Genomic DNA, 19,644 nt, shown 5'->3' on the forward strand with positions numbered 1-19,644 from the left:
CCGTGATTTCTTTTGAATTTCATTTGATTTCGTCATTTATTATGAATGAATAAAACTGATAACATAGTACCCTCTATAATTTGACTTGTATTTTATTGCATTTAATTCAGAGAACTCATATTTAATATAGATTTGAAGAAAGGTATTTCAAAAATAATCAGAAAAACCACGATGACACATAATCTAAAATAAAATGAAGGCTGTTCATTTAAAATTGACGCTAAAATCCTCACCCCTTATCGATAAACGTAGCGATCGCAGCGACTCCTAGCCTACGTTCCTCGTTTTCGGGGACGGCGATCCAAAGATATCTTTGCGGCGATCGTTCTCCTTCTCTCTCTCTCTTTTCTCAGAGACATCTATGGTTGTTCTCAGAGACAAGAGAACCTTTCTCTATGGTTGTTCTCAAAGAATCTTAACCATAGATCTAGTAATAAACTATTAGGTCTATGCTTTTAACCAAAGATTATAGAGATTCTCTATAATCTTTGCTTTTAACCTCTCATCATACGGATATAAACAACGTAAAAAATAACCAGTATTGAAGAACTTTAAATTAAATAGAGTGTTTACCGATTTTAATATTCATCATTTAAATCCAGATCCACAACTACCAAAAATAGATATGGGTGAACATTGTATTGTTATTGAAGATGCTGATATTGTCATTGATGAGTGAGTATTTACATTTACATATTGTGTTTCCATTATGCCTGATTTGTTAACTCAACTGAATTAGTCGTCTTGAATTCTCTGAGATTCAGAGATCGAATAAGGCAAGGTAAATGGTTAAACAATTTTGTCCTTTATTGTCCTGTGTTTTTCGGTACTCCTTCACTTCGAGTATGATTGTTATGAATTATGATTATTTTGTGATGCTTTTCTCTTCCTCCCTAATATACATATAATAAGTTTCAAGAATAAAAATACAAGACAGTGTGGGAATACTATTTTGTTATTAAACTGGTCTACAAGACGACCTTGGAGTTATATTATAGATCATGCGCAATATCCACTTTTGGACAATGAAGATCCTATCATCTACTGAAAAATTTCCCCAAAGAAGGATGTTGTAAGATAAATGACCAAACACCAAGCTGTAATAGATATTGATCAACGATGACAGTGGGAAATCTAGTGTTCTACTCCACTTATAGCAAAGAACGAGATATTCAATCTGCTACACCCCAAATCAATATGATCGAACTATCTCTAAGTGAACAAAGCATCTCTTGTCCCTGTGGTACTCTGTTCAGAGTTAAGAGTGAACTCAGATGACTCTGACATTTACTGGTTCTTCATAGACCTAATAATATATTAGAGAGATATGGGTGGATATGCGGTAATGGAATAAGGTCTTGCGCTATCTGTCTCAGATTTTAGTCGTTTGGAAGATACGAATTAGCGTAAGCAACACATGATCGGTAAATGTCTAAGTTTGTTGTCGACGTAGGTTTCTAAAAGACCCGTTTGCACCAAACGCACTTAGTATTAAGTGTCCCTTAAAATGAACCCTTAACTCAAATTACGTTGCACCAACTGTTAAGTGACATTTAAATGGCTAAAGCTAGCCTTAAATTTAAGCGCTCCTGTAATGACCACTTAGATATTTAAGGGTGGGATTCTAACCTAGAATAATTTGTTGAACTGGCTGCAGAACTTCCCATTTTTGATGGATTCTGAAAATTGAATGAATTAATTACTGAATACCAAGCCTTTTCTTTTGCCTTTATTGTAATGCCATCAGTCTTTTTCAATTTTCAATTTGGTGTCACAAATCATACTATAGTTAGCAACAAACTCTTTTCTTCTGTTGAGAAGTTGAGTGCCCTTCGTAAATTAACACCACTTGCTTAGCAATCATTCACCGTATTCGTACTAACAAGACCCAAGACCTTACAAAGAAAGTGTTGTACTTGTGTAAACTTAGGTACCTTTTATTTGGCAATCCTTATCATTATCAATATTAATGCTAATTCAACAACAAAAAGTTGTTACTCTTTGATAATATTATAATAATTTACTTGACACTGACTGACAGGATAATAAAGTTAGTTTAATGAAATGACAACGATCATCGGCAAACGGTCAACCAATGAAATGGCTTTATTGGATTAGGATGAAGTTGCACCAAAATAAAAAACAGAAATATCACTAGATATAAAAACTTAAGGGCCCCTTACTTAAGATTCTGTTAAGCCACAGTCGTGCAACTGGGAATAAAATTAAGCGTCCTTAACTTTAAACGACACTTAGTCAAGTAGGTACTCATTTCAAGGGGTATTGGTGCAAACGGGCCTAAGGCTTTTTGGGTTGATTTTATGCTGTTTTTGTGGATTATGTGCGTTTATATGGATGCATATTCACAGAAATTTTTGTTTGATTAAACTGTATTGTAAATACCTCTCCATAGTGATGATTTCATAATTTTAAAATTTTTGGACATGGACCTGTAAATGGGCGCTATGCATAGTTACCAAGAAAAATTTGGAATTGATTTTGGCATTCAATATTGGAGCTTCGTTATATCTTCTGGAGGATATTTGTGTGTATTGTCTTACTGAAATCAAGCCATAAGCCAATGTCCAATCTAGATGTCTCTACTTTTGTGAGTCTTGATAAAAAAAATCTCGAATTGAACCCTTTTATTTCCTATTAAAAACTAGTTACATAGTTCATAATGATCCATATGAGATTGAAATAGGTACTCAGAATTAAACACTATTGGAAAATTTCTATTTTTTTCACACTTCCTTTCATGTGACCCATTAATGGGGAATTCTCCTCAATTTGGGTTATCACAGCATATCCAAGATTAAACTGAATAATAGGGAATAAACGGTTGAAATAACCATTTCCCAAAAAAAATTATTGTAAGCACTTAAAAATGAAAAATAAAAATGAGTATTCAAAGTTCAAAGCGTCTTGTGAGAATTGCACAAGCTGGCAATATCGACTGTAATATGCCTTGATAATAAAGGACAACAAATGCATTATCTTGATGAGATAGACAAAGATGGCTGTCTATGAAGTCTGCGACGAACGAGGAAGGTCGTAAAATTTTATGGGATTTTTATGGCCGGTTGCAGTTGCAGCTCGCCAGTAAGTACGCGCCTGTAAATCAACAGCTGTTATTTTATAAACAAGCTGATCGGGCATTGTTCATTTCATTGTCTTGTATGCGCTGTTGCCAAATCATAAACTCCGCACAGAGCGATTTAAATTTTAAAACCCCATATTTGAAGGTTGATTTTGAATAGTTTCCGCGGTAAATTTGAAAAAATCATTAATGAAACTCATAATTATTCAGTTTAAACTTGCATATGCAGTGATAACCCAAATTGAGGAGAATTCTCCATTCTTATAAATAGATCTTGAACGCAACAATAAAAAAGAGCATTTCTGATATGGTGTTAACGATTAAAGTAACGCTTTAACGTTTAACGAAGTCAACTTTTTTAGTAACGGACGAGCGATTAACGAAGTTGATTGTCTGATTAACGGTGCCCAGCTATGCCCTTTGATTCAATTGACTCAGAAAGTCTAATTTATTTCAGAGTGAAGTTAGAAGAAAAACCAGAGATCATAGACATATGCGAACACTTCATAGATGAAGAAGGAGTTTACGATAGAGAAGAATTTATAATAAAGAACGAAGGAAGTTGCACGAATTCCTCAAATGTAGAAGTTGATGGAAATCAGTCAACTGCCTTTTTCAACAGAAAAATCCTTCAAGTATTTGATCCCACGACCATTAAATCTGAACCGGTTCACATGGACCAATGTGAATTTCCTAAATGTCACTTGGTTGATACAGGGAAAGAAAAATATCTCGATAAATCCACACAGTATGATCATAATGATCATACCTACTGTCGCAAATATGACGAGAAAAGTCATGTCAAATCAGAAATCTTAGAATTTGTCGAACAATTTATAGACAATGAAGGAGTTCATGGCAGAGAAGAATATATAATTGAGAATGAAAAAATGAACTCAAATTCCCTACTTATTGAAGACAATTCAAATCAATCACCTGCCTCTTTTAACGAAGAAATATCTCCAGTATTAGACCCAACAGGCATAAAATCTGATATGTTTAACTTAGGAGTTGTGGACACTTGTGAACAATTTATAGATGAAAAAGGTGTTCACGATAGAGAAGAATATATAATTGAGAATGAAAAAATTAACCCAAACTCCCTAATTAGAGAAGGTGATGCAAATCAATCACCTGCCTTTTTTACCAAAGAAACGCCTCAAATATTTGATCTAGAGAATGATGAAGCTCTTCCTGTGACTATCAACAATCAAGAGTGTCATATGTGTGATTTTGAGACCAATGATGAAAAAGACCTTGCGTTACATATCAAATCTGTTCATTCGAATATTAAGTGTCATTTATGTGAGTATGTTACTAGCAGAAAAAGGGACTTTCTAATGCATGTCGAGCGTGTTCATCTGGATAGGAAGAAACAAGAATGTTACATTTCTGGATATGCTGCATATTTGGAAACAACCCTTGATCTTCACATGAAATCAGTTCATTTGAAAACTAAGGAACACAAGTGTCACTTATGTGAATATGCTTCAAGTGGAAAAAATGTTCTTGAAAAACATATAAAATCAGTTCATTTGAAAATTAAGGAACACAAATGCAACTTATGTGAATATGCTGCGAGTAAAAAACAGACTCTTCGAAGGCATTTTGACACTGTTCATTTGAAAATTAACAAGCACAGGTGTCACTTATGTGAATATGCTGGGAGTGTTAAAGAGGCCCTTGAAAGACATATAAAATCAGTTCATTTGAAAATTAAGAAACACAAATGCAACTTATGTGAATATGCTGCGAGTAAAAAACAGACTCTTCGAAGGCATTTTGACACTGTTCATTTGAAAATTAAGACGCACAGGTGTCACTTATGTGAATATGCTGGGAGTGTTAAAGAGGCCCTTGAAAGACATATAAAATCAGTTCATTTGAAAATTAAACAACACAAATGCAACTTATGTGATTATGCTGCGAGTGCAAAAGATAATCTTCGAAGGCATTTTGACTCTGTTCATTTGGATATTAAAAAACACAAATGTCACTTATGTGAATATGCTGGGAGTGCTAAGCGTGGCCTTGAAAGACATATAAAATCAGTTCATTTGAAAACTAAGGAATACAAGTGTCACTTATGTGAATATGCTTCAAGTGAAAAAAATAATCTTGAAAAACATATAAAATCAGTTCATTTGAAAATTAAGAAACACAAGTGCAATTTATGTGAATATGCTTCAAGTGAAAAAAATTATCTTGAAAAACATATAAAATCAGTTCATTTGAAAATTAAGGAACACAAATGCAACTTATGTGAATATGCTGGGAGTGCTAAGCGTGACCTTGAAAGACATATAAAATCAGTTCATTTGAAAACTAAGGAATACAAGTGTCACTTATGTGAATATGCTTCAAGTGAAAAAAATAATCTTGAAAAACATATAAAATCAGTTCATTTGAAAATTAAGGGACACAAATGCAACTTATGTGAATATGCTGCGAGTAGAAAACAGACTCTTCGAAAGCATTTTAACGCTGTTCATTTGAAAATTAAGGAACACAAATGATAAAAGTATTATCCAGCGACATGTCAACTCTGTTCATATGAATATTAAGAAATACAAATGTCACTTATGTGAATATGGTGCGAGTGTTAAGAATAGACTTGATTATCACGTGAAATATGTTCATTTGAAAATTAGGGAATAGGGAACACAAGTGTCATCTGTGTGAGTATGCTGCAAGTACAAAAAATGTCCTCAAAAAACATTTTTACTCTATTCATTTGAACATCAACGAGATATTAATGTCACTCATGTGAATATGAATAATTCATTGGAAAACTGGTAACAGGTGGGAGCATGTTACAAGCATAAACGATACTTAAATAGTCGTGGAAAATCTGTCCATTCAAATAGCAAGTAACAATTTTCAGTCAGTGAGTATATTGTAAATAATTGAGGTTATTTTTAAGCATTGATATTTTCATTTTCCCCCTCTACATTCCTTCTTGAAAAGAATCCCTCTACTAAAAATTCCGGACAGAAGTTCATATAGACTTCTTTTCTTAAAAATTGTCTCAGGAATATGTCGCTTATATTTTAACGTACTTATGTTACTTCCCTATATGTATATATACTCGCAACATACATGTATGTTCAGATTTTGTATAACCCATTCTGTAACCAAAATACTAGAGATTATTTCGAAAAAAATTGGGCTTCAGAGACTTTTAGTTGGATTTGCTTTCTCCCAACAGATAAACATTGAAAGACTTACATCAAATTCGTTTTGTTTATTTTTGTGTACTTCTTTTATACATTCCAAAGTTTTATAATATTTTCAACTATGGCTATAGAGTTTCATAAGTGAGGGAATGAAGGAGCAACTTGAATAAAAATTTATAATTAACTGTCCTCCAAAAATGGGCGGGAAGACCTAGAACATAGTGTCCTTGTTACAAAGTACAAATACTAAAAATGGCCAAAAAATGAGTTAGATAAGTGAGTCAACACATTAAAAAAATTGATGAAAAAAATGGAAATTTATGAAACACTCTTTTGGACTTCCATAACTTTTGTGAAGTTGTGTGATTTTTTGCACCACTTTCTTTTGAGGAACTGACATAGTTATATGATTTTGTTCAAAGAAAAAAATTATTCAGAACTTTCAGAATGGATCTACAGAATACTATATCATCTTAAAGTTTAAAAATAAATTTAGATATGTTGAAATATACTGGATACTCCATATGAAAAATAAGATTTTTTGGTAGAAACACCTTTGGAAACTGATTATATATACAACGGAAATATGTGTAGGTATGAAATATGAGCGAATCGATCAGCAAACATACATTCGGGAAATTTGATCCGATCACGAGCACTTTATAAAGCTTATACCGGGTACAGTGAAAAATCAAAGGTTGTTCAATAAAATGCGCCAACCAGAACTGACGAAATGGATACTAAAGATGACCTCGCGAAGTGAAATGACTTGCTGTACGGTATCGGGATGTAATTAATTGTATTTCTCCAGAAATGAAAGAAACACAACCAGGGCGGATCTATTCGAGACTTTTACTCGCTACCCCAAGGGCTAACGCTCCATGACTGATAGCGAAGAAAAGGTCTATTTTGAGCGCAATTACGGGATTTCACTGACGACGAGCGGTATCTCTTATTCTCTACCCCAAGGGCTTACGCGCCATGACTGATAGAAAAGAAGAGATTTCGGATTCAACACTTATGACGCGGAACGCGAACAGGGGGGTTGACGGGACTTTCCCTTCAGTACCCCAAGGTATAATTATAATTTCTTATTTTACTATAATTCGGTTGAATTATGCAAGTGAGCAATTGGTTCAAATGGTTGACGAGTTTCATATTGAATTATATAAATTTTTGGACAAAAATGGTCATGAGACAAAATTGCTGGATAAATTCATTTCAAAATTCACCCGGGAGTATAAAAAATGTCATTCTGTACTATCCATGACCTTTCGCAAAATATTTACAGAATTCTCTTTCGTGTAACAATTTTCAAATATATTCGTGAAAAAATAAAACTATAAAATCTCCCCATTCTGGATATCTAAGAAAAAATCGAATAATACGTGAGAGCAGGATAAATAATCAATGAACCAATTGCTTCTTGTATATTAGTCGTTTAATATATGTATATATTTTTCCCCATTTGTAGAGCCAAAGTGATAGTGCTAACGGACTCTGTGATATCATGTGATGGTTATATTTATTCAAAGATTATATTTCTTTTCTTATTACTGTTTAAATGGTTCCCTTGCTTGTGTACATATAATATCCCTTTACCCCATGTTATTTTTTTAAGACGAGCAATTAACTGAATGTGATATTTCCTTTGTATACTTACTGTGATAACTTGTGGTATAGTATTATTTTTGCATTCAATGTTTTTTTTATTTATTTCGTTACTGTTTGCATGTTTTTCGTTGAATATATATTGGAAATAAGAATGAATCGTACTTTTAACAATCCCTTCATTCAATATTTTTCTATCAAATGTTATGATTTTGGACTCTGGGTTTAGAGTTTTTATTTGAAGAATTTATTTTTACATCTTTTTACTATTTGCATTGTTACTTTTTTGTATATATTTTTCCTTCTTAATTACCTCCTTATTCTCAATTTTTCTATTAAATGTTATTTTTTGAAGACTGAACTTTTGGACTCCGTGATATTATGTCAATGTTTTTTTATATATTATATAAAATTATGTTTTTCTTGACAATTCTATTAACTGTTTGGACGTCTTTGCATGATAGATGGAAATATCAGTTATTATTCAATATTAAATGTTTTCTGCATATATCTATTTTTGTTTCGAAAGTCATCCTGTTTCTGAAAAATTGACAATGATTTTATTCAGACCAGGAAGCTAGAATAAAGTTCACTAACATATGACACAAATTATAAAGGATTTCAAAAAATCCGTCAATTGATCATCATTTCACAAATTTTATGTATCTTTCAAGTATTTTTACAATAATTTATGTGTATTTATCATTCAATAAATGATTTATGAAGATTCTTGTTTTCATGACTTTCCACTTCTTGAATCACAAAATGACAATCCACACATAGGTGATTAATCACTAGCCAGTTTTCGCTTGGAAAAGTATCTAATTTTTGAAACACCAAAACTGAGAAATTGCCCTTGTGCGCGACACCTCTTATTTATATCTATATAAGCAAGATTCAAATCCAATTTGAATTTTCCCGCCTTCCCCCACTTCTCGGCCACCTAAGATGGCGGCCAATTCTGTTGCCAATGAATACAAAGATATTACATAATGTAATGTAATATCTTTGAATGAATAGTAGGGAGTTTACACTTCTCTTATTATTTGTGTTCTGTGCTATGCATAGAGAAAGCAGGTTACATAGAAGCACAGGGTGCACTGAGCATGGGTTCTATACTCTTATTCTTCCTTTGACATTCATCATCGGACATTATCATTATATTATAAAGGGGGTCAAAATTAACATTTGCTAACATATATAAATTTTTTGTACTACTCGGAAAATTCTATACCTCTGATAAGCCGATATCATGTCCAGCTAGCAAACTAATAATCCTCGTCCTCTTCATCGAAGTAATTCGGGTGGAGCGGCGTCTCAAAATCTCGAGTCAGTTGGACTCGAGGACTCGTTTTATCCAGGTTGTCTGTCCTCGACGGGATCGCTGGGGATATTGCCGAAATTAAACTGGCACAGAGAGAGCTTTCAGATAAGCTGAGCAGCTGTTTGAGAAGTGTTGAGGCCCATGACAGGATTCTGAAGCAGCATGAATCATCTCTGCAGGAATACATCCAGTTGTCGTACAGAAAAGTACAATTTCTGAAAGTACATATTTGTATCCAGATCCGAACATCCAAAATATGTACATTCATGGATATTTCACGTTGATCCAAAATTGTACGTTTAATGGACGTACACTAACGTACAATTTCTGATAGTACAATTAAGATCCAGATTTGTATATCCAGAGGATGTCCAATAAGGGACGTATATGGATGTTTGTCCAACATCCCCTATTTAAAGTACAATGGACATCCATAAAACGTCCACTTTTGAACGTACAGTAAATGTCCAGAAATGTACATCCATTGGACTTCCATATAAGGTCCGTGGACGTTTGTACTTCATTTGGATATAAAATGGACGTCCATTGGACGTCATGTGATGTACGGTACCATGGCAAGTAATGAGTCGGAGTCGGCTGGGATTTTTGCCAGCTCTTTTTCCTCCTCCTTCACGGTAGAACCAGATGGTCCATTGCCTGTTATCAAAGTTCCCAGAAACACCGAATCCTTGGAGAGTATCATAGTTAGCGACTCCATGGTGGAGGAACTTCTTCTTGGATTGGACGTTTCATCTGCACCAGGTCCTGATGGATTTTCGCCAGCTCTGCTCAAAGCGTGTGCATCTTCCCTTAGTGGACCACTGAGCTCGATTATGAATCGTGTGCTGTCTTCAGGTTCTGTACCTTCAGCATGGCGTCAATCGACGATAACACCTATATTCAAGAAGGGTGATAAATTTAAGGCTGAAAACTATAGACCCATAAGTCTCACCTCTGTCGTGGTGAAGGTTCTCGAGAGAATAGTGCCAGGACAGGTTCTTCAGTTCGCATTGCAGGGATCCATTATTCCACCACAGCAGCATGGATTCGTTACAGGAAGATCAATTATCACCAATCTTCTGACATGCCTGAATGACTGGACTAAGTCGTTGGATGACGGGATTCCGTTGGATGTTCTGTATCTTGATTTTGCAAGAGCATTTGACCGAGTGCCAAAGAGGAGACTACTTCATAAATTGGAACACTTTGGTATTCGAGGAACTCTACTCAGATTCATCAGTTCATTTTTGTCGGATCGTACCTTTTCGGTTAGGGTTGGTAACATGACATCCCCTTTGAGGCCAGTGCTGAGCGGTGTACCGCAGGGATCGGTTCTTGGTCCCCTCTTGTTCATTTTATAGGTGTCCGATCTACCACAGTTATTGCGCTCCCCCTCCGCTTCTTACGCAGATGACATAAAATTGTACAACAGGTCGGACTGTCATCGGACCCTTCAGAGTGATCTGGGTTTGCTGGTGGGGTGGTGTTCCGACTGGTTGCTCCCTCTGAATATATCCAAGTGTCGTGTTTTATATCAGGGCAACAATAATCCGAGACGACCCTACTTTATTGATGGTTGTGCCTTAGATGGAGTTTGAGCCAAGTCGATTTGGGAGTCGTTGTGAACAGTGACCTTTCCTGGAGTCCACACATTTTACATATTTGTAATAAAGCAAAACAACGACTTTACATGATCCAGCAGTGTTTCAAGGGTTGCCATCCAGATACCGTCGCCGCACTTTATAAGATTTACATCCGCCCAATTTTAGAGTTTGCTGGCCCGGTCTGGCATCCATGGCTTCGGCGAGATGCTCAGATGCTCGAATCTTTGCAGCGGCGTGTCACACGGTTGCCATATGGAGTGCAAAGACCTACCTACGGAAATTGTCTGAATTTAATGTGTCTTGATACATTCGCGGATCGAATGATCCGTGGGGACATGATTGTGGCGTTCAGAGCATTAAAAGGATTTTTCGGCTGTGATCTGTCGCATCTCTTTGTGCTGAACACCAACCATCTCAGAGGACATGACATGAAGCTAGCGCGGGAAAGATTCCATACGAGAGCCCGTCAGCATTTCCTGAGCAATCGGGTGTTCGCTTGTTGGAATCAACTTACACCTCATGTTGTTGGAGCTCCGACGGTTAATGTTTTCAAGAATCGGTTCGACATCTGGAGGACAAGTGTTATTTAGGATATTTCAGCACATATTGGGGATTTTTCTGTTTTTTCTTCTTTTTTTTCCCTTGTCATTGGATGAATATTGCTTATTTTTATTATGTTTCTTTTTCAAGAGTTCTATAGTATTTTATACTCAACTCTGTATCTTTTATAATAATAATAACAATAATTATGAATGAATAAAGCTGATAACATAGTACCCTCTATAATTTGACTTGTATTTTATTGCATATAATTCAGAGAACTTATATTTAATATAGATTTGAAGAAAGGTATTTCAAAAATAATCAGAAAAACCATGATGACACATAATCTAAAATAAAATGAAGGCTGTTCATTTAAAATTGACGCTAAAATCCCCACCCCTTATCGATAAACGTAGCGATCGCAGCGACTCCTAGCCTACGTTCGCCGTTTTCGGGGACGGCGATCGTTCTCCTTCTCTCTACTCTCCATAGTTTTTCTCAGAGACATCTATGGTTTTTCTCAAAGAATCTTAACCATAGATCTAATAATATACTATTAGGTCTATGCATAAAGAAAGTCAGTGGGTCTGTTCTGTGGGTCTATGCTTTTAACCTCTCATCATACGGATATAAACAACGTAAAAATCATCGTTTTCAACAAAATGAAAGGATTTTATTTCCAGGAAAAGCGTATAACCAGTATTGAAGAACTTTAAATTAAATAGAGTGTTTACCGATTTTATAATTCATCATTTAAATCCAGATCTACACCTACCAAAAATAGATATGGGTGAACATTGTATTGTTATTGAAGATGCTGATGAGTGAGTATTTCCATTTACATATTGTGTTTCCATTATGCCTGATTTGTTAACTCAACTGAATTAGTCGTCTTGAATTCTCTGAGATTCAGAGATCGAATAAGGCAAGGTAAATGGTTAAACAATTTTTTGTCCTTATTGTCCTGTGTTTTTCGGTACTCCTCCACTTCGAGTATGGTTGTTATGAATTATGATTATTTTGTGATGCTTTTCTCTTCCTCCCTAATATACATATAATAAGTTTCAAGAATAAAAATACAAGACAGTGTAGGAATACTATTTTGTTATTAAACTGGTCTACAAGACGACCTTGGAGTTATATCATAGATCATGCGCAAAATCCACTTTTGGACAATGAAGACCCTATCATCTACTGAAAAATTTCCCCAAAGAAGGATGTTGTAAGATAAATGACTAAACACTAAGCTGTAATAGATATTGATCAACGATGACATGGGGAACGCTAGTGTTCTACTCCACTTATAGCAAAGAACGAGGTATTTAATCTGCTACAGACCAAATTAATATGATTGAACTATCTCTAATTACCATCCATAAAAATTCCAAGAAATCTAACACAATCCTTAGATGTGGTAACAGTATCCAGGTGGCAAGAATGAGTTCCTTACCACATTTATCCACTGGTAAATTCCGTCCTTTCAATGTTAATTACAGGATTTTCTGTACGGTACCATCTCATCAAGTATAAAGTCGCACAATATTTGAAGCTCCTAGAAAGAAGAAGCCCTAACAGCAAAAGACTTGTCATCAGCAAACAAGATTATCAAACCCATCTTTAAAATGATGTTTTGTGTACAAAAACTGAACAAAGCATCTCTTGGACTTAAGGGAGGCTCATTGATAGAAAGAAAGAACAACAGAGGTCCCAGTATGGATCCCTGTGGTACTCTGTTCAGGGTTTAGAGTGAACTCAGATGATAGAGTATCCCCGACTTTGACATTTACTGGTCCTTCATAGACCTAATAATATATTAGAGAGATATGGGTGGTTATGCGGTAATGGAATAAGGTCTTGCGCTATCTGTCTTAGATTTTAGTCGTATGGAAGATACAAATTTACGTAATTAGCGTAAGCAACGCATGATCGGTAAATATCCAAGTTTGTTGTTGACGTAGATTTCTAGAAGACGCACTTAGTGTTAAGTGTCCCTTAAAATGAACCCTTAACTTAAATTACGTTGCACCAACTGTTGAGTGACATTTAAATGGCTAAAGCTAGCCTTAAATTTAAGCGCTCCTGTAATGACCACTTAGATATTTAAGGGCGGGATTCTAACCTAGAATAATTTGTTGAACTGGCTGCAGAACTTCCCATTTTTGATGGATTCTGAAAATTGAATGAATTAATTACTGAATACCAAGCCTTTTCTTTTGCCTTTATTGTAATGCCATCAGTCTTTTTCAATTTTCAATTTGGTGTCACAAATCATACTATAGTTAGCAACAAACTCTTTTCTTCTGTTGAGAAGTTGAGTGTCCTTCGTAAATTACCACCACTTGCTTAGCAATCATTCACCGTATTCGTACTAACAAGACCCAAGACCTTACAAAGAAAGTGTTGTACTTGTGTAAACTTAGGTACCTTTTATTTGACAATCCTTATCATTATCAATATTAATGCTATTATTCATGGCATTACTATTTATTTTGAACTGGCTGCAGAATTTCCCATTATTGATGGATTTCGAAAATTGAATGAATTAATTACTGAATACCAAACCTTTTCTCTTGCCTTTATTGTAATGCCATCAGTCTTTTTTAATTTTCAATTTGGTGTCACAAATCATACTATAGTTAGCAACAAACTCTTTTCTTCTGTTGAGAAGTTGAGTGTCCTTCGTAAATTACCACCACTTGCTTAGCAATCATTCACCGTATTCGTACTAACAAGACCCAAGACCTTACAAAGAAAGTGTTATACTTATGTAAACTTAGGTACCTTTTATTTGACAATCCTTATCATTATCAATATTAATGCTAATTCAACAACAAAAAGTTGTTACTCTTTGATAATATTATAATAATTTACTTGACACTGAGTGACAGGACAATAAAGTTAGGTTAATGAAATGACAACGATCATCGGCAAACGGCCAACCAATGAAATGGCTTTATTGGATTAGGATGAAGTTGCACCAAAATAAAAAACAGAAATATCACTAGATATAAAAACTTAAGGGCCCCTTACTTAAGATTCTGTTAAGCCACAGTCGTGCAACTGGGAATAAAATTAAGCGTCCATTAACTTTAAACGACACTTAGTCAAGTAGGTACTCATTTTAAGGGGTATTGGTGCAAACGGGCCTAAGGCTTTTTGGGTTGATTTTATGCTGTTTTTGTGGATTATGTGCGTTTATATGGATGCATATTCACAGGAATTTTTGTTTGATTAAACTGTATTGTAAATACCTCTCCACAGTGATGATTTCATAATTTTAAAATTTATGGACATGGACCTGTAAGTGGGCGCTATGCATAGTTACCAAGAAAAAATTGGAATTGATTTTGGAATTTAATATTGGAGTTTCATCATATTTCCTGGAGGATATTTGTGTGTTTTGTCTTACTGAAATCAAGCCATAAGCCAATGTCCAATCTAGATGTTTCTACTTTTGTGGGTCTCGATAAAAAAAACCTCGAATTGAAACCTTTTATTTCCTATTAAAAACTAGTTACATAGTTCATAATGATCCATATGAGATTGAAATAGGTACTCAGAATTAAACACTATTTGAAAATTTCTATTTTTTTTTAATTTTCTTTCCATGTGACCCATTAATGGGGAATTCTCCTCAATTTGGGTTATCACAGCATATCCAAGATTAAACTGAATAATAGGGAATAAACGGTTGAAATAACCATTTCCCAAAAAAAATTATTTTAAGCACTTAAAAATGAAAAATAAAAATGAGTATTCAAAGTTGATCCATATGAGATTGAAATAGGTACTCTTCCTTTCATGTGACCCATTACTGGGGAATTCTCCTCAATTTGGTTATCACAGCATATTCAAGTTTAAGCTCGATAAAAATATTTCAAGCACTTAAAAATGAAAAATAAAAATGGGTATTCAAAGTTTAAAGCGTTTTGTGAGAATTGCACAAGCTGGCAACATCGACTGTAATATGCCTTGATAATAAAGGACAACAAATGCATTATCTTGATGAGATAGACAAAGATGGCTGTCTATGAAGTCTGCGAAGAACGAGGAGGGTCGTAAAATTTTATGGGAGTTTTATGGCCGGTTGCAGTTGAGGCTCGCCATTAAGTACGCGCCTGTAAATCAACAGCTCTTATTTTATGAACAAGCTGATCGGACATTGTTCTTTTCATTGTTTTGTATGCGCTGTTGCCAAATCGTAAACTCCGCACAGAGAGATTTAAATTTTAAAACCCCATATTTGAAGGATGATTTTGAATAGTTTCCGCGGTGAATTTGAAAAAAATCATGAATGAAACTCATAATTATTCAGTTTAAACTTGCATATGCTGTGATAACCCAATTGAGGAGCATTTCTGATATGGTGTTAACGATTAACGTTAACTTGGGCTAAATTATTCCAAAAGTAACGTTTAACGAAGTCAACTTTTTTAGTAACGGACGAGCGATTAACGAAGTTGATCGTCTGATTAACGGTGCCCAGCTATGCCCTTTGATTCAATTGACTCAGAAAGTCTAATTTATTTCAGAGCGAAGTTGGAAGAAAAACCAGGGATCATAGACATATGCGAACACTTCATAGATGAAGAAGGAGTTTACGATAGAGAAGAATTTATAATAAAGAACGAAGGAAGTTGCACGAATTCCTCAGGTGTAGAAGTTGATGCAAATCAGTCAACTGCCTTTTTCAACAAAAAAATCTCTCAAGTATTTGATCCCACGACCATCAAATCTGAACCGGTTCACTTGGACCAGTGTGAATTTCCTAAATGTCACTTGGTTGATACAGGGAAAGAAAAATATCTCGATAAATCCACACAGTATGATCATAATGATCATACCTACTGTCGCAAATATGACGAGAAATGTCATGTCAAATCAGAAATCTTAGAATTTGTCGAACAATTTATAGACAATGAAGGAGTTCATGACAGAGAAGAATATATAATTGAGAATGAAATAATGAACTCAAATTCCCTACTTATTGAAGACAATTCAAATCAATCACCTGCCTCTTTTAACGAAGAAATGCCTCTAGTATTAGACCCAACAGGCATAAAATCTGATATGTTTAACTTAGGAGTTGTGGACACTTGTGAACAATTTATAGACGAAGAAGGTGTTCACGATAGAGAAGAATATATAATTGAGAATGAAAAAATTAACCCAAACTCCCTAATTAGAGAAGGTGATGCAAATGAATCACCTGCCCTTTTTACCAAAGAAACGCCTCAAATATTTGATCTAGAGAATGAAGAAGCACTTCCTGTGACTATCAACAATCAAGAGTGTCATATGTGTGATTTCGAGACCAATGATGAAAAAGACCTTGCGTTACATATCAAATCTGTTCATTCGAATATCAAGTGTCATTTATGTGAGTATGTTACTAGCAGAAAAAGGGACTTTCTAATGCATGTCGAGCGTGTTCATCTGGATAGGAAGAAACAAGAATGTTACATTTCTGGATATGCTGCACATTTGAAAACTAAGGAACACAAGTGTCACTTATGTAAATATACTGGGAGTGCTAAATGGGCCCTTGAGAGACATATAAAATCAGTTCATTTGAAAATTAAGAAACACAAGTGCAATTTATGTGAATATGCTGCGAGTGAAAAAAATGATCTTGAAAGACATATAAAATCAGTTCATTTGAAAACTAAGGAATACAAGTGTCACTTATGTGAATATGCTTCAAGTGAAAAAAATGCTGTTGAAAAACATATAAAATCGGTTCATTTGAAAATTAAGGAACACAAATGTCACTTATGTGAATTTGCTACGAGTGCAAAACAGACACTTGATAGTCACGTGAAATCTGTTCATTTGAAAATTAAGACGCACAGGTGTCACTTATGTGAATATGCTTCAAGTGAAAAGAATGCTGTTGAAAAACATATAAAATCGGTTCATTTAAAAATTAAGGAACACAAATGCCACTTATGTGAATTTGCTGGGAGTGCTAAGAGTGACCTTGAAAGACATATAAAATCAGTTCATTTGAAAACTAAGGAATACAAGTGTCACTTATGTGAATATGCTTCAAGTGGAAAAAATGTTCTTGAAAAACATATAAAATCAGTTCATTTGAAAATTAAGGAACACAAATGCAACTTATGTGAATATGCTGCAAGTAGAAAACAGACTCTTCGAAAGCATTTTGACACTGTTCATTTGAAAACTAAGGAAAACAAGTGTCACTTATGTGAATATGCTTCAAGTAAAAAAAATGATCTTGAAAAACATATAAAATCAGTTCATTTGAAAACTAAGGAATACAAGTGTCACTTATGTGAATATGCTTCAAGTGAAAAAAATAATCTTGAAAAACATATAAAATCAGTTCATTTGAAAATTAAGGAACACAAATGCAACTTATGTGAATATGCTGCGAGTCAAAAACAGACTCTTCGAAGGCATTTTGACACTGTTCATTTGAAAATTAAGGAACACAAATGATAAAAGTATTATCCAGCGACTTGTAGAATCTGTTCATATGAATATTAAGAAATACAAATGTCACTTATGTGAATATGGTGCGAGTGTTAAGAATAGACTTGATTATCACGTGAAATATGTTCATTTGAAAATTAGGGAATAGGGAACACAAGTGTCATCTGTGTGAGTATGCTGCAAGTACAAAAAATGTCCTCAAAAAACATTTTTACTCTATTCATTTGAACATCAACGAGATATTAATGTCACTCATGTGAATATGAATAATTCATTGGAAAACTGGTAACAGGTGGGGACATGTTACAAGCATAAACGATACTTTGTGGAATACGTGGAAAATCTGTCCATTCAAATAGCAAGTAACAATTTTCAGTAATGAACTATACTGTAAATATATGAGGTTATTTTTAAGCATTGATATTTTCATTTCCCCCTCTACATTCCTTCTTGAAAAGAATCCCTCAACTAAAAATTCCGGACAGAACTTCATATAGACTTCTTTTCTTAAAAATTGTCTCAGGAATATGTCGCTTATATTTTAACGTACTAATGTTACTTCCCTATATGTATATATATACTCGCAACAAACATGTATGTTCAAACTTTGTATAACCTATTCTGTAACCAAAATACTAGAGAATATTTCGAAAAAAATTGGGCTTCAGAGACCTTCAGTTGGATTTGCTTTCTCCCAACAGATAAACATTAAAAGACTTATGTCAAATTCGTATTGTTTATTTTTGTGTACTTCTTTTATACATTCCAGTTTTATAATATTTTCAACTATGGCTATAGAATTTCATAAGTGAGGGAATAAAGGAGCAACTTAAATGAAAATTTATAATTAACTGTCCTCCAAAAATGGACAAGAAGACCTAGAACCTTTGTTACAAAGTACAAATACTAAAAATGGCCAAAAAATTAGTTAGATAAGTGAGTCAACACATTAAAAAAATTGATGAAAAAAAATGGAAATTTATGAAACACTCTTTTGGACTTCCATAACTTTTGTGAAGTTGTGTGATTTTTTGCACCACTTTCTTTTGAAGAACTGACATAGTTATATGATTTTGTTCAAAGAAAAAAATTATTCAGAACTTTCAGAATGGATCTACAGAATACTATATCATCTTAAAGTTTAAAAATAGATTTAGATATGTTGAAATATACTGGATACTAGATATGAAAAATAAGATTTTTCGGTAGAAACACCTTTGGAAACTGATTATATATACAACGGAAATATGTGTAGGTATGAAATATGAGCGAATCGATCAGCAAACATACATTCGGGAAATCTGATCCGATCACGAGCACTTTATAAAGTTTATACCGGGTACAGTGAAAAATAAAAGGTTGTTCAATAAAATGCGCCAACCAGAACTGACGAAATGGATACTAAGGATGACCTCGCGAAGTGAAATGACTTGCTATACGGTATCGGGATGTAATTAATTGTATTTCTCCAGAAATGAAAGAAACACAACCAGGCGGATCTACTCGAGACTTTTATTCACTACCCCAAGGGCTACGCTCCATGACTGATAGCGAAGAAAAGGTCTATTTTGAGCGCAACTACGGGATTTCACTGACGACGAGCGGTATATCTTTTATTCTCTACACCAAGGGCTTACGCACCATGACTGATAGAAAAGAAGAGATTTCTATTTCAACACTTATGACGCGGGAACGCGAAAAGGGTTTTGACGGGACTTTCTCTTCACTACCCCAAGGGCTTACGCACCATGACTGATAGCGAAGGGAAAAGTCAGACTCGCGAAACAGGGTGAAGTACGACAAAAGATAACAAAAAGCGATACAGAC

At 34.5% G+C, this 19,644-nt stretch overlaps 1 protein-coding gene and 1 long non-coding RNA gene across 4 annotated transcripts; one reads left to right on the forward strand and one right to left on the reverse strand.

Annotated features, from left to right (window-relative positions):
- Positions 1-498: 498 nt before the first annotated feature.
- LOC123306305 (zinc finger Y-chromosomal protein-like) lies at positions 499-18,231 on the forward strand. 3 transcript variants are annotated; one of them, XM_044888243.1, is made up of 3 exons: positions 499-675; positions 3,558-5,250; positions 5,599-6,020. In XM_044888243.1, exons 1-3 carry the CDS (start codon positions 626-628, stop codon positions 5,614-5,616), a joined length of 1,761 nt encoding a protein of 586 aa, XP_044744178.1. In that variant the 5' UTR covers positions 499-625; the 3' UTR covers positions 5,617-6,020. The 3 variants fall into 3 exon arrangements, with proteins under 3 accessions (XP_044744178.1, XP_044744180.1, XP_044744179.1); XM_044888245.1 differs by having other exon boundaries at positions 3,558-4,902; XM_044888244.1 differs by lacking the exons at positions 499-675; positions 3,558-5,250; positions 5,599-6,020 and adding exons at positions 11,948-12,182; positions 15,891-17,538; positions 17,800-18,231.
- LOC123306311 lies at positions 6,330-18,988 on the reverse strand. Its single transcript, XR_006536897.1, has 2 exons — positions 18,696-18,988; positions 6,330-6,487 (listed from the first exon to the last, which is right to left on the reverse strand). It is a non-coding gene; the product is annotated as an uncharacterized LOC123306311 (long non-coding RNA).
- Positions 18,989-19,644: the final 656 nt, after the last annotated feature.

The sequence above is a fragment of the Coccinella septempunctata genome, chromosome 2 (assembly GCF_907165205.1).
Source record: "Coccinella septempunctata chromosome 2, icCocSept1.1, whole genome shotgun sequence".
Lineage (NCBI taxonomy): Eukaryota > Metazoa > Arthropoda > Insecta > Coleoptera > Coccinellidae > Coccinella > Coccinella septempunctata.